Source organism: Macaca thibetana, chromosome 2 (assembly GCF_024542745.1).
Source record: "Macaca thibetana thibetana isolate TM-01 chromosome 2, ASM2454274v1, whole genome shotgun sequence".
In the NCBI taxonomy this organism is placed as follows: Eukaryota; Metazoa; Chordata; class Mammalia; order Primates; family Cercopithecidae; genus Macaca; species Macaca thibetana.
The window spans coordinates 33,007,629-33,024,810 of record NC_065579.1 but is presented as its reverse complement, the minus strand read 5'-3'; the positions used below and the strand labels follow the sequence as shown (position 1 = coordinate 33,024,810).

At 40.6% G+C, this 17,182-nt stretch overlaps 2 protein-coding genes across 2 annotated transcripts in view; one reads left to right on the top strand and one right to left on the bottom strand.

The window, feature by feature from the left end:
• Nucleotides 1–17,182, top strand: part of LOC126947030 (60S ribosomal protein L7a-like) — a 428,366-nt gene that overhangs the window by 299,065 nt on the left and 112,119 nt on the right. The gene's annotated exons all lie outside the window — the stretch shown is intronic.
• LOC126947094 (collagen alpha-4(VI) chain-like) overlaps nucleotides 1–17,182 on the bottom strand; it is a 105,984-nt gene that overhangs the window by 12,283 nt on the left and 76,519 nt on the right. Inside the window, exon 34 of the mRNA XM_050777724.1 lies at nucleotides 739–829. Within this exon, the coding sequence (XP_050633681.1) occupies nucleotides 739–829 (91 nt within the window). The remainder of the gene's footprint in view (nucleotides 1–738; nucleotides 830–17,182) is intronic.

Below are 17,182 nucleotides of genomic sequence, written 5' to 3'. Positions count from 1 at the left end.
GATGATGGATGTGAAAGCAGTGCATCACTTGTGACACACGCACAAATGGCAGTTACTACACTTGACCAAGTTGTCATAGCTGGGTATCTTGTGGTAGTACTAGGCTTAGTGTGGATCAAGGAGAGAAAACCATGACATCCCCTCAAGTTCACCCACTCTGATGCTGGGTAAAATGGATGTGGACAGGAGCTCTTCACATGTGGGCATGCATGCATTTCAGCAGAAACTTCTCTCCAGCACAGGTTGGTGTGGGATATAGCAATGGGGCTTGGGAACCAAGACAAACTGGATGACTGGCCAGTATCCCACTGCTGGTCAATGGTGGTTCCAGGCCTAGAACCCATCACTCTTAATTCTTAGTTCAGTAGCCTGCCCATCACAATAAGGTGCACTAAGGCAGGAACCACAAGCCCAGCTGACCCCAGCAGCTAGCAGGACAGATAAATGAGCAGAGCATGCCAGAAGTAAGATAGGGTGGGGTGAGGACTGTGAGACTCCTCACCCCATTAAGAGAGGTCAGGCCCAACTCAGCTCTGCTGACTGTGCCTAATGGGAATGCAGTGTCCGTGACCTTCAAGACAAGTCTGACTTCCTAAGAAAAACCAGAAATCCAGACTTCATAGGAAATTCTCTAGATTTTAAAACCCTGCACATGCCAAGTAAATACACATCTGCTGAGCAGAGCTAGCCTGTGGCCACCAGTGAATTAATCCTGTTCTAAAGGCTTTCCTGGCTTACCATAGCAGAGAATGCAGCGAGCCACATGCTCCACATCCTGATGGTGCTCTGTCTCCCAGATGAACAAGTAAAATCTGTTGGTTCCATCCATCTAATCCAAACACACACACACACACACAAAAATTTATGATTAGCTGGAGTAACTTCAGGCCATCTTTTTCATGTGTCTTCTCGTTCAGATGAGAAAAACATGAATATGATTTAAAGGATATATAATTATATAAATACATGCACAAATAACTCAGCATTATACATTCCAGTTATTTATTGCTATTTAGTTCCCTAGTTCTAACCTGGAGGTTGGCTGTCATTGGTGTGGGCTATGTGTATTGTGGGTCTTCAGGCTCCCAATATGTGTAAAACTCAGCCAACATCATGCATCGGAATGGGAATAAGGAGACAACATTAAATCATTTGTAAACTTCATAAATCTTTATTAATTGTTCACAGGATGCAGTGTGGTGGGAGCTATTGACCCAAGTGGCAGACTCTTCAAAGGGGCAGTCATAAATGTCAAACACCATGAGAATGGAAACAGTAGACGCCATGTGGGAATCCCCTCTAGAGAATTCCTGGTGGTCAGAGCTAGACATATCACAACCAGAATGTAAGAGTGAAGAGGGATCAGGGAAGGCTTTATAGAGATACAAATTTATCTCCTTTACTTAGTTTGCATCCTTTACTTAGCCTTTTCAATTATGATCAATTTAACAACTAATAACAATGCTTAAAAGTGAAATATTAACAATAAATCCAACAAAGTCTATGGGTCAACTAGTTAGATGATCAGCAAACCCCTTCCTTCTTCTTCCTAGAGCACAGATGGACTATATTTCCCAACCCCTCTTGCAGTTAGGTGGTGCCTACTGACTGGGGTCTAGCCAATGGGATGCAGGTGGAAGTGACGTATGTCATTTCCAGTGCATGCACTGTACTCCATTACTCCCTCTCCCCTCATCTGCCAGTCAGGTGTAGAGGATCCAGAAAAAGGCTTTGAGGCCCTAAGGTATAATGGGGCCACTGACAGAAGCAGCCCACATCCCAAAACAGTGGCATGCCGCAAAACATGCCTTCTCCCACACAAACATATGCAAGGGTCCATATCCACTTATGACAGGTGGCAGAAATAACCACTTATTATGTTAAGACACTGAGACTTGGAAAAGAATGGTTTCACAGTTAACCTGCCCTGACTTATACAGACAATTTGCAGAATGTCAAACTCATGATGAAACTAGAAATGCTTTCAGAATGCTTCTCTCAGGATTTGAGGTGTGGTTTCCAAAGAGGTGGATGCCTGAGCTTAGTCATGTCCATCTTTGTATCTACTCTCTGCCAAAGCGTGTGGAAAAGAGCCCCACTGAGGGTCAGCTTCTCCTCCTTCATCTGTCTGGGCAGGAACAAGCAGGCTCTGGGCCGTCCTCCAGGTAGCAACATGCTGAGGATGTGAAGATGTTAGATGCTGAGGATATGAAGATGTTAGGCTAGACCTCAGCAAGATAAATAGTCAAGGGTTAATTTGCAAATAAATTTTCTTAACATTACAGAGCTCTTCACTCTTGCTGTTCAGGAACACCTATCTTTTAAAAAACTTTTCTAACAAACAATAATGTGTATCCCAAACATTGTTTTTCAGAGTCAGCTTACTTGAAGAAAAAATCCTAGTGGGAAATGAAATATGAAGAGTTCAATGTTTATGTTAACGTAACACAAAAAACCATGGGAACAGTCGTAAGTCTCCTAAGAATAAAAGCAAAAAGCATCCTCTCTTGTTCCTCATATGGCCAAAGTAACCTTAAATTAGGCTTTTTCCTAACTTAGAAATCCAAATTAATCAAGACTGATGAAACAGATACTACATGAAAGCATTAACAAGCCATTTGGAGATACAAAGATGACATGGCGGCATCTTCAAAGAGATTAAAATCCAAGTAGAAAGATAGATAAATGATTTTCAGACAAGAAAGAGCTCCAATAATATATTTTAGGAGCACAGGAAGAGGAGATTCATTTTGAGGGAAAGGAACAGAGGGAACCTAATAAAAATTATGGCATCTGACACTTCTGAGATAATAAGTCAGATACTTAACTGGCAAAAAGGCAGGGAAATGCATTCTAGTGTGAAGGAACAGCATGTACAAAGGCCCAGAAGCGGACTGTGCTTATCTCTGGAATTCTGCTCAATGTTCTTGCTCCCACAGTTTAGCGTACACCCACCTCCAGCCTGCAGCTGCGTGGCGCACATCTGTGGAACTCCTTGCCACGTGGAGAAAGCTGGCATGGAAAGTGAGTGCCGTGCTGCCAACATTCAACACTCAGATCTACTTCACATGATTATCAGATCTGAGTACTGACCAAGCCAAATGGACCTAATTAATCACTAAGGACTGAGAAAACAGTGTAGGCAGGAATATGACACATTGCTAGCCTACTGGAAATCACACAAGACAATCTGGAAGGCTTCTGAACCCAGAATCCATGGCAATGTGCCAGGAGATATGAAGAGGCTGTGATAACTCTGGGTGCATCAATTTTACTCCAACAGTTGTAGGGAAATGCTAAATTAGTGTACATTATTTTTTAAGCACAGGAAACATGGGTGAAGTATATTATAAAATGCAAAATTTACTTCACATGGGTGAAGTATATTATCAAGTGCAAAATTTCGGTGACTTTTAAAAGTAGTATGAAAGACTTCAAACAAATTGGAACATTCCCCCAAGTCTGGAAATTCATTCTCATTTGTCTTAGAGATGGTTCATAGAGAAACTTCTGTGCAGCACTAACAGATTAGAGGTCAGGAACCTGGGTCCTAGTCCTTCATCTGCCATAATTGGCTATGTAGCCTTGGATAAACCTCTGGCTTCAGTTTCCTCAGCAACAGAGTGTTAGGGAAAGAGTCAATGCCCCTGAGTTCTCTCCCTTTTCCAACACAGCCTGGTCCTAGGTTACTACCTTCTCTATTTGCTTCTTGATCAGGACAATGTGCCAACTTTTCCACTTTGAGCAGCTCAGAACACATAACTCTTCTATCTTTATTCTATTAATATTTGCTGGAAAACTATCAGATTCAACTGAATTTGAACACTTATCTTTTTAAAAACTTTTCTAACTAACAGTAATTTTATGATCATGTTTAAAATTTGTACTGTTCTTGCAAAAACAAAATTGTGGGAACAAAAGCATGATAAAAGTCCACAGGAAAGCTATGATTCAGTATAGATTCATCTGTACCTAGTTGTTATTAATAAACATTTAATTACTTTGACTTTGGACTTGCCAGCATGGTCCTTGTCACTGATAAAATAGACAAGATACTTCCTGAGAAAGTTCGCAGAGAGATAACATGGAGGAGAGGAGAAAACTGTGTATGATTCCTACTACAAAGTCCCATCAACACCAGAGAAGGAAATATCAGTAGAGTATCTTTAACATAAACCAAGAGGTCTGCTTGAGGTTACTATAGTTTGAATCAGCACCTACAGCAATTCTCTCAACCAACTTCATTCCTAAATGTCCAGTTGTGGTTTGTTGGGACTAGTTGTGTACTAAAGAGAGGAGTATGTTGAGGGGAGAGGATATGGCAAAGGGGGTTATATTAACATCCTTTTTTGTTTGATAGACAGAAAGACATTTCTCAAGGAGTACAAGGATGACTCTCAAACTTCAACTCTCAATATTTAAAAAACCTCCCCATGATCCCTGACTCAAACTTAACCCTGTGGGTTAAAGTCAATGCATCAGCTGTTGTACTAAGCTGCCAGAAGCCATGGGATAATGTTGATCTCTGGGACTGAGTTGGGGGAGTCTCTTGCCTTGGAAAGATGGGAATGGAGTGGAAAGAAGCAAGTGCTAGAAAGGAGGATTTGCCTTGGACAGAGGAAGAGCTAACTGGACCCTAAGGAGAGAGAATTAGAAACCATCTGTCATCAAGTTTAAGTAAGGGCTTGAGAAACAAGGACAGCAAACTGGAAAAAGTAGGGGGAAGGAGGCAGAGTGAGAGAGTAGCCAGGTAGCCCGTCACTGACCCCAGGAGCTTGAGTCCAGTTTCAGTTCCTTCGAGTTGGCATGATCCCACCAAAGACTGCTATGAAACAGCCAAGTCTTCCTAGATTCCTTGGCAAACATTAGGTGTCAGCATTGGGTTAAGGGTGTAGGTTGCATAGTGAGACTTAGGAACCAGCCATATCTGAATGCAAATTTCAGGACTGTGTAGCCGAGAACAAATAACTTCACCTCTGGCCTTCACATATCTGGGAAATGTACAATTATCATTATTAACCTGTAGCATAGCTATGAGGCTCAGACCAATACTCCTAAAACTTTAACATTTAGGCAAACCATCTGGGGCTCTTGTTATAAATACAGATCCTGATTGCTTACATCAGGAGAAAGGCATCACATTCTGGGTGATGCTGCTGCTGCTGGTCCCTGAACCACATTTTGAATAGGGAGGGGTTGGGATGATAAGGCATGGAAAGCATGTGGCATGGTGGCTGGAACTCCATAGGCACTCACTATCAGATTTAATAAATAGTGGGCAAAGGGCATTCCTACAGAACTCAGGAAGATGGTAATAGAGTGACCCAATTGAGTAAACACATAGAAAGTGTCAGATATCCCTGTGGGTCACACGCCTTATAATTCTCACAACAATCCTGTGAGTTTACGCCCATTTTACAGAGAATAAATTAAGGGGGCCCCATTGCCAAATAACATACCTAGATTACATAAGGGACAAAACCAGGGTTTGAAGCCTCATTGCCTAATTCTTTCCTTTGGTGCGGGTCCTGGCCTTGGGGCATTAACAGTCTAGCGGAGAACAGAGCAGCCATAGGCCTCCTCTGAAAGGGCCTAACTGCATAACCCAAAACCATCTTTCTTCAAAAGAAATGTTTCCAACTTTAGACATGTTGATTCCTCTGATTTGATTGTTACATGATGTATATATGTATCAAAATATCACTTTATCCCCTATAATTATATGCAATTATTATTTGTCAATTAAAAATAAAATAAATATGTATATTTATTGTCTCCCCAAAATAGAAAAGAATGTCCTACTGAAATTATCTGAATTTTGAAATTATAGAAAAATATACCCCAAAAATTCATTTAGCCTTTCTCTTAATGTTTTCATCTTCTAAAGGTGATTTTTTGTTTTGTTTTGTTTTGTTTTTGCTTCCCATTATAGCTGTAATTCCATTGCTTGGCCTTCTTTTTTAAGAGAAATACACATAAATAGAAATAGGGCCAATTCATAGACCTATATCATTGTGTTATTGTAAAGATAAAATGCATAAATACAGGGAAAGAACTTAAATCTTCTAAAGTCTCTCTTCTTTTCCTGTTTTTGATTTTTGAATTGAAAATCTCATTGCTAATGAGAATTCCAGACCTTGAGCAAGTTATTTAACTTCTCTGTGTCTCAGTTTCATCATCTGAAAAATGGGCTCATCATAATATCTCATTGGACTGCTGTGAGGATTAAATGAATCAATAAGATCTTAGTGCCTAGATCAATAAATGTGAGCTATTAGGCATTGTTTCAAGGGAACATGGGCTAGACTTTTTATAAAGAAAAACAAAATTTGAAACCTGGCCCACAAATTGCAAATTGCATTTTCCTTGTAATCCTCTGCTTTTTAACTTTAAAAACATGGGTCTAATGAAGTCTTGTTTTGAGACATAAGGCAATTAGACATTTCTTAACAAGGGTGCGAGGCACAGAAAGTTCAAATGTTATAATGCAGTTTTATTTAGGTCTGAGACAACTCAACAGATGGTTTTATAAACCTTTTCAAAATGCACCACAGCTTCTAAGCATGTTTAAATGGACAGGGAAGTTAGGACATCTGTTTACATAATTGCTTCAAATTGAACAACCATCATTTTTCCAGAAGCAGCATGTGGGTGTTGTTCGGAAAATCAAAATAACATAGAGGTGAAAGACAAAACCCCACACATAATCAAACAAAGCCTTCAGGCAGATAATTCAGAAGAAAAACCACAAGATATTTCCACTCTCCTAACTGAGTTCCCCTAAGGCTGAGAAACAGAGTAGGGGAGGATAAGTGCTGAATTTTCTGCCCAGTTGTGAAGAAATGAGGATTTTCTGAAAGGTCCTGAGAATGCAGTTGTCATTTTTACAGTTTCTCTCCTTACCAGTGTCACCAGAAATGAGGTTACTCATTACAGCTGAGCTGGCAAGTATCATTTAACATCCTTTGTAAACTGGTAAATTTAAAGAACACGAAGTTGTCTCCCAGCATCCTGGGGTAAGAATATGTCCAATAAATGAAGAGAAGAGCAGATACGTACACAAATCAATAAATGTAATCCAGCATGTAAACAGAACCAAAGACAGAACCCACATGATTATCTCAATAGATGCAGAAAAGGTCTTTGACAAAATTCAACAGCCCTTCATGATAAAAACTCTCAATAAATTCGGTATTGATGGAACATACCTCAAAATAATAAGAGCTATTTATGACAAACCCACAGCCAATATCATACAGAATGGGCAAAAACTGGAAGCATTGCCCTTGAAAACTGGCACAAGAGAGGGATGCCCTCTCTCACCACTCCTATTCAACATAGTGTTGGAAGTTCTGGCCAGGGCAATCAGGCAAGAGAAAGAAATAAAGGGTATTCAATTAGAAAAAGAGGAAGTCAAATTGTCCCTGTTTGCAGATGACATGATTGTATATTTAGAAAACCCCATCATCTCAGCCCAAAGTCTCCTTAAGCTGATAAGCAACTTCAGCAAAGTATCAGGATACAAAATCAATGTGCAAAAGTCACTAGCATTCTTATACACCAGTAACAGACAAACAGAGAGCCAAATCATGAGTGAACTCCCATTCACAATTGCTTCAAAGAGAATAAAATACCTAGGAATCCAACTTACAAGGGATGTGAAGGACCTCTTCAAGGAGAACTACAAACCACTGCTCAATAAAATAAAAGAGGACACAAACAAATGGAAGAACCTTCCACGCTCATGGATAGGAAGACTCAATATCGTGAAAATGGCCATACTGCCCAAAGTAATTTATAGAGTCAATGCCATCCCCATTAAGCTACCAATGACTGTCTTCACAGAATTGGAAAAAAACTACTTTAAAGTTCATATGGAACCAAAAAGAGCCCACATTGCCAAGACAATCCTAAGCCAAAAGAACAAAGCTGGAGGCATCACGCTACCTGACTTCAAACTATACTACAAGGCTACAGCAACCAAAACAGCATGGTACTAGTACCAAAACAGAGATATAGACCAATGGAACAGAACAGAGCCCTCAGAAATAATACCACACATCTACAACCATCTGATCTTTTACAAACCTGACAAAAACAAGAAACAGGGAAAGGATTCCCTATTTAATAAGTGGTGCTGGGAAAACTGGCTAGCCATATGTAGAAAGCTAAAACTGGATCCCTTCCTTACACCTTGTACAAAAATTAATTCAAGATGGATTAGAGACTTAAATGTTAGACCTAAAACCATAAAAACTCTAGAAGAAAACCTAGGCAATACCATTCAGGACATTGGCATGGGCAAGGACTTCATGTCTAAAACACCAAAAGCAATGGCAACAAAAGCCAAAATTGACAAATGGGATATAATTAAACTAAAGGGCTTCTGCATAGCAAGAGAAACTGCCATCAGAGTGAACAGGCAACCTACAGAATGGGAGAAAATTTTTGCAATCTACTCATCTGACAAAGGGCTAATATCCGGAACCTACAAAGACCACAAACAAATTTATAAAAAAAAAAAAAAAAAAAAAAAAAAAAAAACCATCAAAAAGTGGGCAAAGGATATGAACAGACACTTCTCAAAAGAAGACATTTATGCAGCCAACAGATACACGAAAAAATGCTCATCATCACTGGTCATCAGAGAAATGCAAATCAAAACCACAATGAGATACCATCTCACACCAGTTAGAATGACGATCATTAAAAAGTCAGGGAACAACAGGTGCTAGAGAGGATGTGGAGAATTAGGAACACTTTTACACTGTTGGTGGGACTGTAAACTAGTTCAACGTTGTGGAAGACAGTGTGGCGATTCCTCAAGGTTCTAGAACTAGAAATACCATTTGATCTAGCCATCCCATTACTGGATATATACCCAAAGGATTATAAATCATGCTGCTATAAAGACACATGCACACATATGTTTATTGTGGCACTATTCACAATAGCAAAGACTTGGAACCAACCCAAATGTACATCAATGACAGACTGGATTAAGAAAATGTGGCACATGGGGCGGAGCAAGATGGCCGAATAGGAGCAGCTCCAGTCTCCAACTCCCAGCGTGAGCGACACAGAAGACCGGTGATTTCTGCATTTTCAACTGAGGTACTGGGTTCATCTCACTGGGGAGTGCCGGATGATCGGTGCTGGTCAGCTGCTGCAGCCCGACCAGCGAGAGCTGAAGCAGGGCGAGGCATTGCCTCACCTGGGAAGCGCAAGGGGGAAGGGAGTCCCTTTGCCTAGCCAGGGGAACTGAGACACACAACACCTGGAAAATTGGGTAACTCCCACCCCAATACTGCGCTTTAAGCAAACAGGCACACCAGGAGATCATATCCCACACCTGGCCAGGAGGGTCCCACACCCAGGGAGCCTCCCTCATTGCTAGCGCAGCAGTCTGTGATCTACCGGCAAGGCAGCAGCGAGGCTGGGGGAGGGGCGCCCGCCATTGCTGAGGCTTAAGTAGGTAAACAAAGCTGCTGGGAAGCTCGAACTGGGTGGAGCTCACAGCAGCTCAAGGAAACCTGCCTGTCTCTGTAGATTCCACCTCTGGGGACAAGGCACAGTAAACATAACAAACGCAGCAGACACCTCTGCAGACGCAAACGACTCTGTCTGACAGCTTTGAAGAGAGCAGTGGATCTCCCAACACGGAGGTTGAGATCTGAGAAGAGACAGACTCCCTGCTCAAGTGGGTCCCTGACCCCTGAGTAGCCTAACTGGGAGACATCCCCCACTAGGGGCAGTCTGACACCCCACACCTCACAGGGAGGAGTACACCCCTGAGAGGAAGCTTCCAAAGCAAGAATCAACAGGTACACTCGCTGTTCAGAAATATTCTATCTTCTGCAGCCTCTGCTGCTGATACCCAGGCAAACAGGGTCTGGAGTGGACCTCAAGCAATCTCCAACAGACCTACAGCTGAGGGTCCTGACTGTTAGAAGGAAAACTATCAAACAGGAAGGACACCCACACCAAAACCCCATCCGTATATCACCATCATCAGAGACCAGAGGCAGATAAAACCACAAAGATGGGGAAAAAGCAGGGCAGAAAAGCTGGAAATTCAAAAAATAAGAGCGCATCTCCCCCAGCAAAGGAGCGCAGCTCATCGCCAGCAACAGATCAAAGCTGGACAGAGAATGACTTTGACGAGATGAGAGAAGAAGGCTTCAGTCCATCAAATTTCTCAGAGCTAAAGGAGGAATTACGTACCCAGCGCAAAGAAACTAAAAATCTTGAAAAAAAAAGTGGAAGAATTGATGGCTAGAGTAATTAATGCAGAGAAGGTCCTAAACGAAATGAAAGAGATGAAAACCATGACACGAGAAATACGTGACAAATGCACAAGCTTCAGTAACCGACTCGATCAACTGGAAGAAAGAGTATCAGCGATTGAGGATCAAATGAATGAAATGAAGCGAGAAGAGAAACCAAAAGAAAAAAGAAGAAAAAGAAATGAACAAAGCCTGCAAGAAGTATGGGATTATGTAAAAAGACCAAATCTACGTCTGATTGGGGTGCCTGAAAGTGAGGGGGAAAATGGAACCAAGTTGGAAAACACTCTTCAGGATATCATCCAGGAGAACTTCCCCAACCTAGTAGGGCAGGCCAACATTCAAATCCAGGAAATACAGAGAACGCCACAAAGATACTCCTCGAGAAGAGCAACTCCAAGACACATAATTGCCAGATTCACCAAAGTTGAAATGAAGGAAAAAATCTTAAGGGCAGCCAGAGAGAAAGGTCGGGTTACCCACAAAGGGAAGCCCATCAGACTAACAGCAGATCTCTCGGCAGAAACTCTACAAGCCAGAAGAGAGTGGGGGCCAATATTCAACATTCTTAAAGAAAAGAATTTTCAACCCAGAATTTTATATCCAGCCAAACTAAGTTTCATAAGTGAAGGAGAAATAAAATCCTTTACAGATAAGCAAATGCTTAGAGATTTTGTCACCACTAGGCCTGCCTTACAAGAGACCCTGAAGGAAGCACTCAACATGGAAAGGAACAACCGGTACCAGCCATTGCAAAAACATGCCAAAATGTAAAGACCATCGAGGCTAGGAAGAAACTGCATCAACTAACGAGCAAAATAACCAGTCAATATCATAATGGCAGGATCAAGTTCACACATAACAATATTAACCTTAAATGTAAATGGACTAAATGCTCCAATTAAAAGACACAGACTGGCAAACTGGATAAAGAGTCAAGACCCATCAGTCTGCTGTATTCAGGAGACCCATCCCACACGCAGAGACATACATAGGCTCAAAATAAAGGGATGGAGGAAGATTTACCAAGCAAATGGAGAACAAAAAAAAGCGGGGGTTGCAATACTAGTCTCTGATAAAACAGACTTTAAACCATCAAAGATCAAAAGAGACAAAGAAGGCCATTACATAATGGTAAAGGGATCAATTCAACAGGAAGAGCTAACTATCCTAAATATATATGCACCCAATACAGGAGCACCCAGATTCATAAAGCAAGTCCTTAGAGACTTACAAAGAGACTTAGACTCCCATACAATAATAATGGGAGACTTCAACACTCCACTGTCAACATTAGACAGATCAACGAGACAGAAAGTTAACAAGGATATCCAGGAATTGAACTCATCTCTGCAGCAAGCAGACCTAATAGACATCTATAGAACTCTCCACCCCAAATCAACAGAATATACATTCTTCTCAGCACCACATCATACTTACTCCAAAATTGACCACGTAATTGGAAGTAAAGCACTCTTCAGCAAATGTACAAGAACAGAAATTATAACAAACTGTCTCTCAGACCACAGTGCAATCAAACTAGAACTCAGGACTAAGAAACTCAATCAAAACCGCTCAACTACATGGAAACTGAACAACCTGCTCCTGAATGACTACTGGGTACATAACGAAATGAAGGCAGAAATAAAGATGTTCTTTGAAACCAATGAGAACAAAGATACAACATACCAGAATCTCTGGGACACATTTAAAGCAGTGTGTAGAGGGAAATTTATAGCACTAAGTGCCCACAAGAGAAAGCAGGAAAGATCTAAAATTGACACTCTAACATCGCAATTAAAAGAACTAGAGAAGCAAGAGCAAACACATTTGAAAGCTAGCAGAAGGCAAGAAATAACTAAGATCAGAGCAGAACTGAAGGAGATAGAGACACAAAAAACCCTCCAAAAAATCAGTGAATCCAGGAGTTGGTTTTTTGAAAAGATCAACAAAATTGACAGACCACTAGCAAGACTAATAAAGAAGAAAAGAGAGAAGAATCAAATCGACGCAATTAAAAATGATAAAGGGGATATCACCACCGACCCCACAGAAATACAAACTACCATCAGAGAATACTATAAACACCTCTACGCAAATAAACTGGAAAATCTAGAAGAAATGGATAATTTCCTGGACACTTACACTCTTCCAAGACTAAACCAGGAAGAAGTTGAATCCCTGAATAGACCAATAGCAGGCTCTGAAATTGAAGCAACAATTAATAGCCTACCAACCAAAAAAAGTCCAGGACCAGATGGATTCACAGCCGAATTCTACCAGAGTTACAAAGAAGACCTAGTACCATTCCTTCTGAAACTATTCCAATCAATAGAAAAAGAGGGAATCCTCCCTAACTCATTTTATGAGGCCAACATCATCCTGATACCAAAGCCTGGCAGAGACACAACAAAAAAAGAGAATTTTAGACCAATATCCCTGATGAACATCGATGCAAAAATCCTCAATAAAATACTGGCAAACCGGATTCAGCAACACATCAAAAAGCTTATCCACCATGATCAAGTGGGCTTCATCCCTGGGATGCAAGGCTGGTTCAACATTCGCAAATCAATAAACATAATCCAGCATATAAACAGAACCAAAGACAAGAACCACATGATTATCTCAATAGATGCAGAAAAGGCTTTTGACAAAATTCAACAGCCCTTCATGCTAAAAACGCTCAATAAATTCGGTATTGATGGAACGTACCTCAAAATAATAAGAGCTATTTATGACAAACCCACAGCCAATATCATACTGAATGGGCAAAAACTGGAAAAATTCCCTTTGAAAACTGGCACAAGACAGGGATGCCCTCTCTCACCACTCCTATTCAACATAGTGTTGGAAGTTCTGGCTAGGGCAATCAGGCAAGAGAAAGAAATCAAGGGTATTCAGTTAGGAAAGAAGAAGTCAAATTGTCCCTGTTTGCAGATGACATGATTGTATGTTTAGAAAACCCCATTGTCTCAGCCCAAAATCTCCTTAAGCTGATAAGCAACTTCAGCAAAGTCTCAGGATACAAAATGAAAGTGCAAAAATCACAAGCATTCTTATACACCAGTAACAGACAAACAGAGAGCCAAATCATGAGTGAACTCCCATTCACAATTGCTTCAAAGAGAATAAAATACCTAGGAATCCAACTTACAAGGGATGTAAAGGACCTCTTCAAGGAGAACTACAAACCACTGCTCAGTGAAATAAAAGAGGACACAAACAAATGGAAGAACATACCATGCTCATGGATAGGAAGAATCAATATCGTGAAAATGGCCATACTGCCCAAGGTAATTTATAGATTCAATGCCATCCCCATCAAGCTACCAATGATGAGTTTCTTCACAGAATTGGAAAAAAACTGCTTTAAACTTCATATGGAACCAAAAAAGAGCCCGCATCTCCAAGACAATCCTAAGTCAAAAGAACAAAGCTGGAGGCATCACGCTACCTGACTTCAAACTATATTACAAGGCTACTGTAACCAAAACAGCATGGTACTGGTACCAAAACAGAGATATAGACCAATGGAACAGAACAGAGTCCTCAGAAATAATACCACACATCTACAGCCATTTGATCTTTGACAAACCTGAGAGAAACAAGAAATGGGGAAAGGATTCCCTATTTAATAAATGGTGCTGGGAAAATTGGCTAGCCATAAGTAGAAAGCTGAAACTGGATCCTTTCCTTACTCCTTATACGAAAATTAATTCAAGATGGATTAGAGACTTAAATGTTAGACCTAATACCATAAAAATCCTAGAGGAAAACCTAGGTAGTACCATTCAGGACATAGGCATGGGCAAAGACTTCATGTCTAAAACACCAAAAGCAATGGCAGCAAAAGCCAAAATTGACAAATGGGATCTCATTAAACTAAAGAGCTTCTGCACAGCAAAAGAAACTACCATCAGAGTGAACAGGCAACCTACAGAATGGGAGAAAATTTTTGCAATCTACTCATCTGACAAAGGGCTAATATCCAGAACCTACAAAGAACTCAAACAAATTTACAAGAAAAAAACAAACAACCCCATCAAAAAGTGGGCAAAGGATATGAACAGACATTTCTCAAAAGAAGACATTCATACAGCCAACAGACACATGAAAAAATGCTCATCATCACTGGCCATCAGAGAAATGCAAATCAAAACCACAATGAGATACCATCTCACACCAGTTAGAATGGCGATCATTAAAAAGTCAGGAAACAACAGGTGCTGGAGGGGATGTGGAGAAATAGGAACACTTTTACACTGTTGGTGGGATTGTAAACTAGTTCAACCATTATGGAAAACAGTATGGCGATTCCTCAAGGATCTAGAACTAGATGTACCATATGACCCAGCCATCCCATTACTGGGTATATACCCAAAGGATTATAAATTATGCTGCTATAAAGACACATGCACACGTATGTTTATTGCAGCACTATTCACAATAGCAAAGACTTGGAATCAACCCAAATGTCCATCAGTGACAGATTGGATTAAGAAAATGTGGCACATATACACCATGGAATACTATGCAGCCATAAAAAAGGATGAGTTTGTGTCCTTTGTAGGGACTTGGATGCAGCTGGAATCCATCATTCTTAGCAAACTATCACAAGAACAGAAAACCAAACACCGCATGTTCTCACTCATAGGTGGGAACTGAACAATGAGATCACTCGGACTCAGGAAGGGGAACATCACACACCGGGGCCTATCATGGGGAGGGGGAGGGGGGAGGGATTGCATTGGGAGTTATACCTGATGTAAATGACAAGTTGATGGGTGCAGCACACCAACATGGCACAAGTATACATATGTAACAAACCTGCACGTTATGCACATGTACCCTACAACTTAAAGTATAATAATAATAAATAAATTTAAAAAAAAAAGAAAAAAGAAAATGTGGCACATATACACTGTGGAATACTATGCAGTCATAAAAAAGGATGAGTTCATGTCCTTTGTAGGGACATGGATGCAGCTGGAAACTGTCATTCTCAGCAAATTATCTCAAGAACAGAAAACCAAACACCACATGCTTCACTCATAGGTGGGAATTGAAAAATGAGAACAGTTGGACACAGGAAGGGGAACGTCACACACTGCGGCCCATTGTGGGGAGGGGGGAGGGGGGAGGGATAGCATTAGGAGATATACCTAATGTAAATGACGAGTTAATGGGTGCAGCACACCAACATGGCACATGTATACATATGTAACAAACCTGCACATTCTGCACATGTACCCTAGAACTTAAAGTACAATAAAAAAGAAAAAAAAAAGAAATGACAGAACTGAGGTTCAAGTACACAAGCTGGCATGTCCTTCTCACATACAGTGATATCCCTGTACTCAGAACCTACGGCAACTAAGAGGGCAAGAACATCACAACAAAGGATCATGTGTATGCAAGATCCCAACACTGTCTGCCCAGGATCCCCTCTCAGAGAGCAGCACTGATGAGCATTAGAGGGATGTGATCACACCCCAGGAGTCACTCTCCAAATGTTAAGGAAATCCCTTCCTCCGAAATAAACGCTTTGATAATTACACTTGGAAGGGAGCCTGGATAATAACTAGTTGCAACCCCCTCTCCATTTTTGAGCTGAGTAAAATAAGACCAAGAAAGGTGAAGAGACTTGTCCAAAGGCACCTCATTATTGATGAAAGAACCAAAGACAAAAGCTGCATCTCTAATTTAATTAGTTATTTGTTTATACCATCTTTATAAATCCATTCTAGCAGTTGTTGAGGATGTACCCTACCAACCCACCCTGTACAGACATCACACTAAGCAACAGGGATGTAAGGATGAACAAGGAACTCATCCTCTGCATTTTAGCTTCCTCAACTCAAGATATTTTGTCCATCCTTCCCCACAGTTTGCAAGCTGTCACAACTTTATTGATTCTTAGACGCATATTCAAAGCTGTCGCAACAAAATCTCTCACCTACCACTTCTGCTGCACACTGAACCTTCAGAGAAAATTAAATGGGCTGAATTGATTAGCTATTATGTTGAGCCACATAACATTTCAATTTCTGCAGCTCAAAACTGGTGAAATATTGTCAACGTCCCACAATCCAACCTAACATTCATAAGCAGCCTGGAATCTCTTAAGAAGAAAATCGCCCTTCGTTCTGATAAATCATCCCAGATCTTCCATGAAAGTGTGTTGCATGGGTTTCAATTAGGAATGTAAAGTCTGGAGAATAGATAAGTAAATAAAGGGTTTTGTATACATACAATGGAATACTGCACAGGAATAATAAAGAACGAACTACCCACACACACAACATGGAGGAACAAGAAGACATGCCATGTCGGCTGGAAGAAGCCAGATACAAACAAGTACATGCTGTATGACCCAATGTATATGATGGTCCAGAACAGGCAAAAAGTACTTGATTGTGATAGAACTCAGAGAAGCAGTTACCATGGGGAGTATATGGTTGCATAAAGAAGTTGAAGAAAACTTACAGGGCACCGAATGCTGAATGTGTTCTATATCTTGAACTACATATCAGTCACAGGGATTTAAACATACATAAAAATTAATCCATCTGTATATTTAAAATCACTGCACTTTGTCCACTTTGTTACATGAGTAGGTATGTTATACTCTGGTTTTTAAAAAGGAAGAAAATTATATTCTCTGACCCCCAGTGATATAGTTTAGCATAGTGGTTAAGCACAGGCTCTGGAGGCAGACAATATCTGCTGCTAACTAACTATTTGGCCTTTGATGATATATTTAACCTCCATAAGCCTTGGTTTACTTATCCCTGAAATGGAAATAAACAATAACACCTACATTACAGAGTTGTGGGACTCATTAAGTAAAGATAATATTTATGAGGCACATAGCACAGAATAGGTGCTCAAGA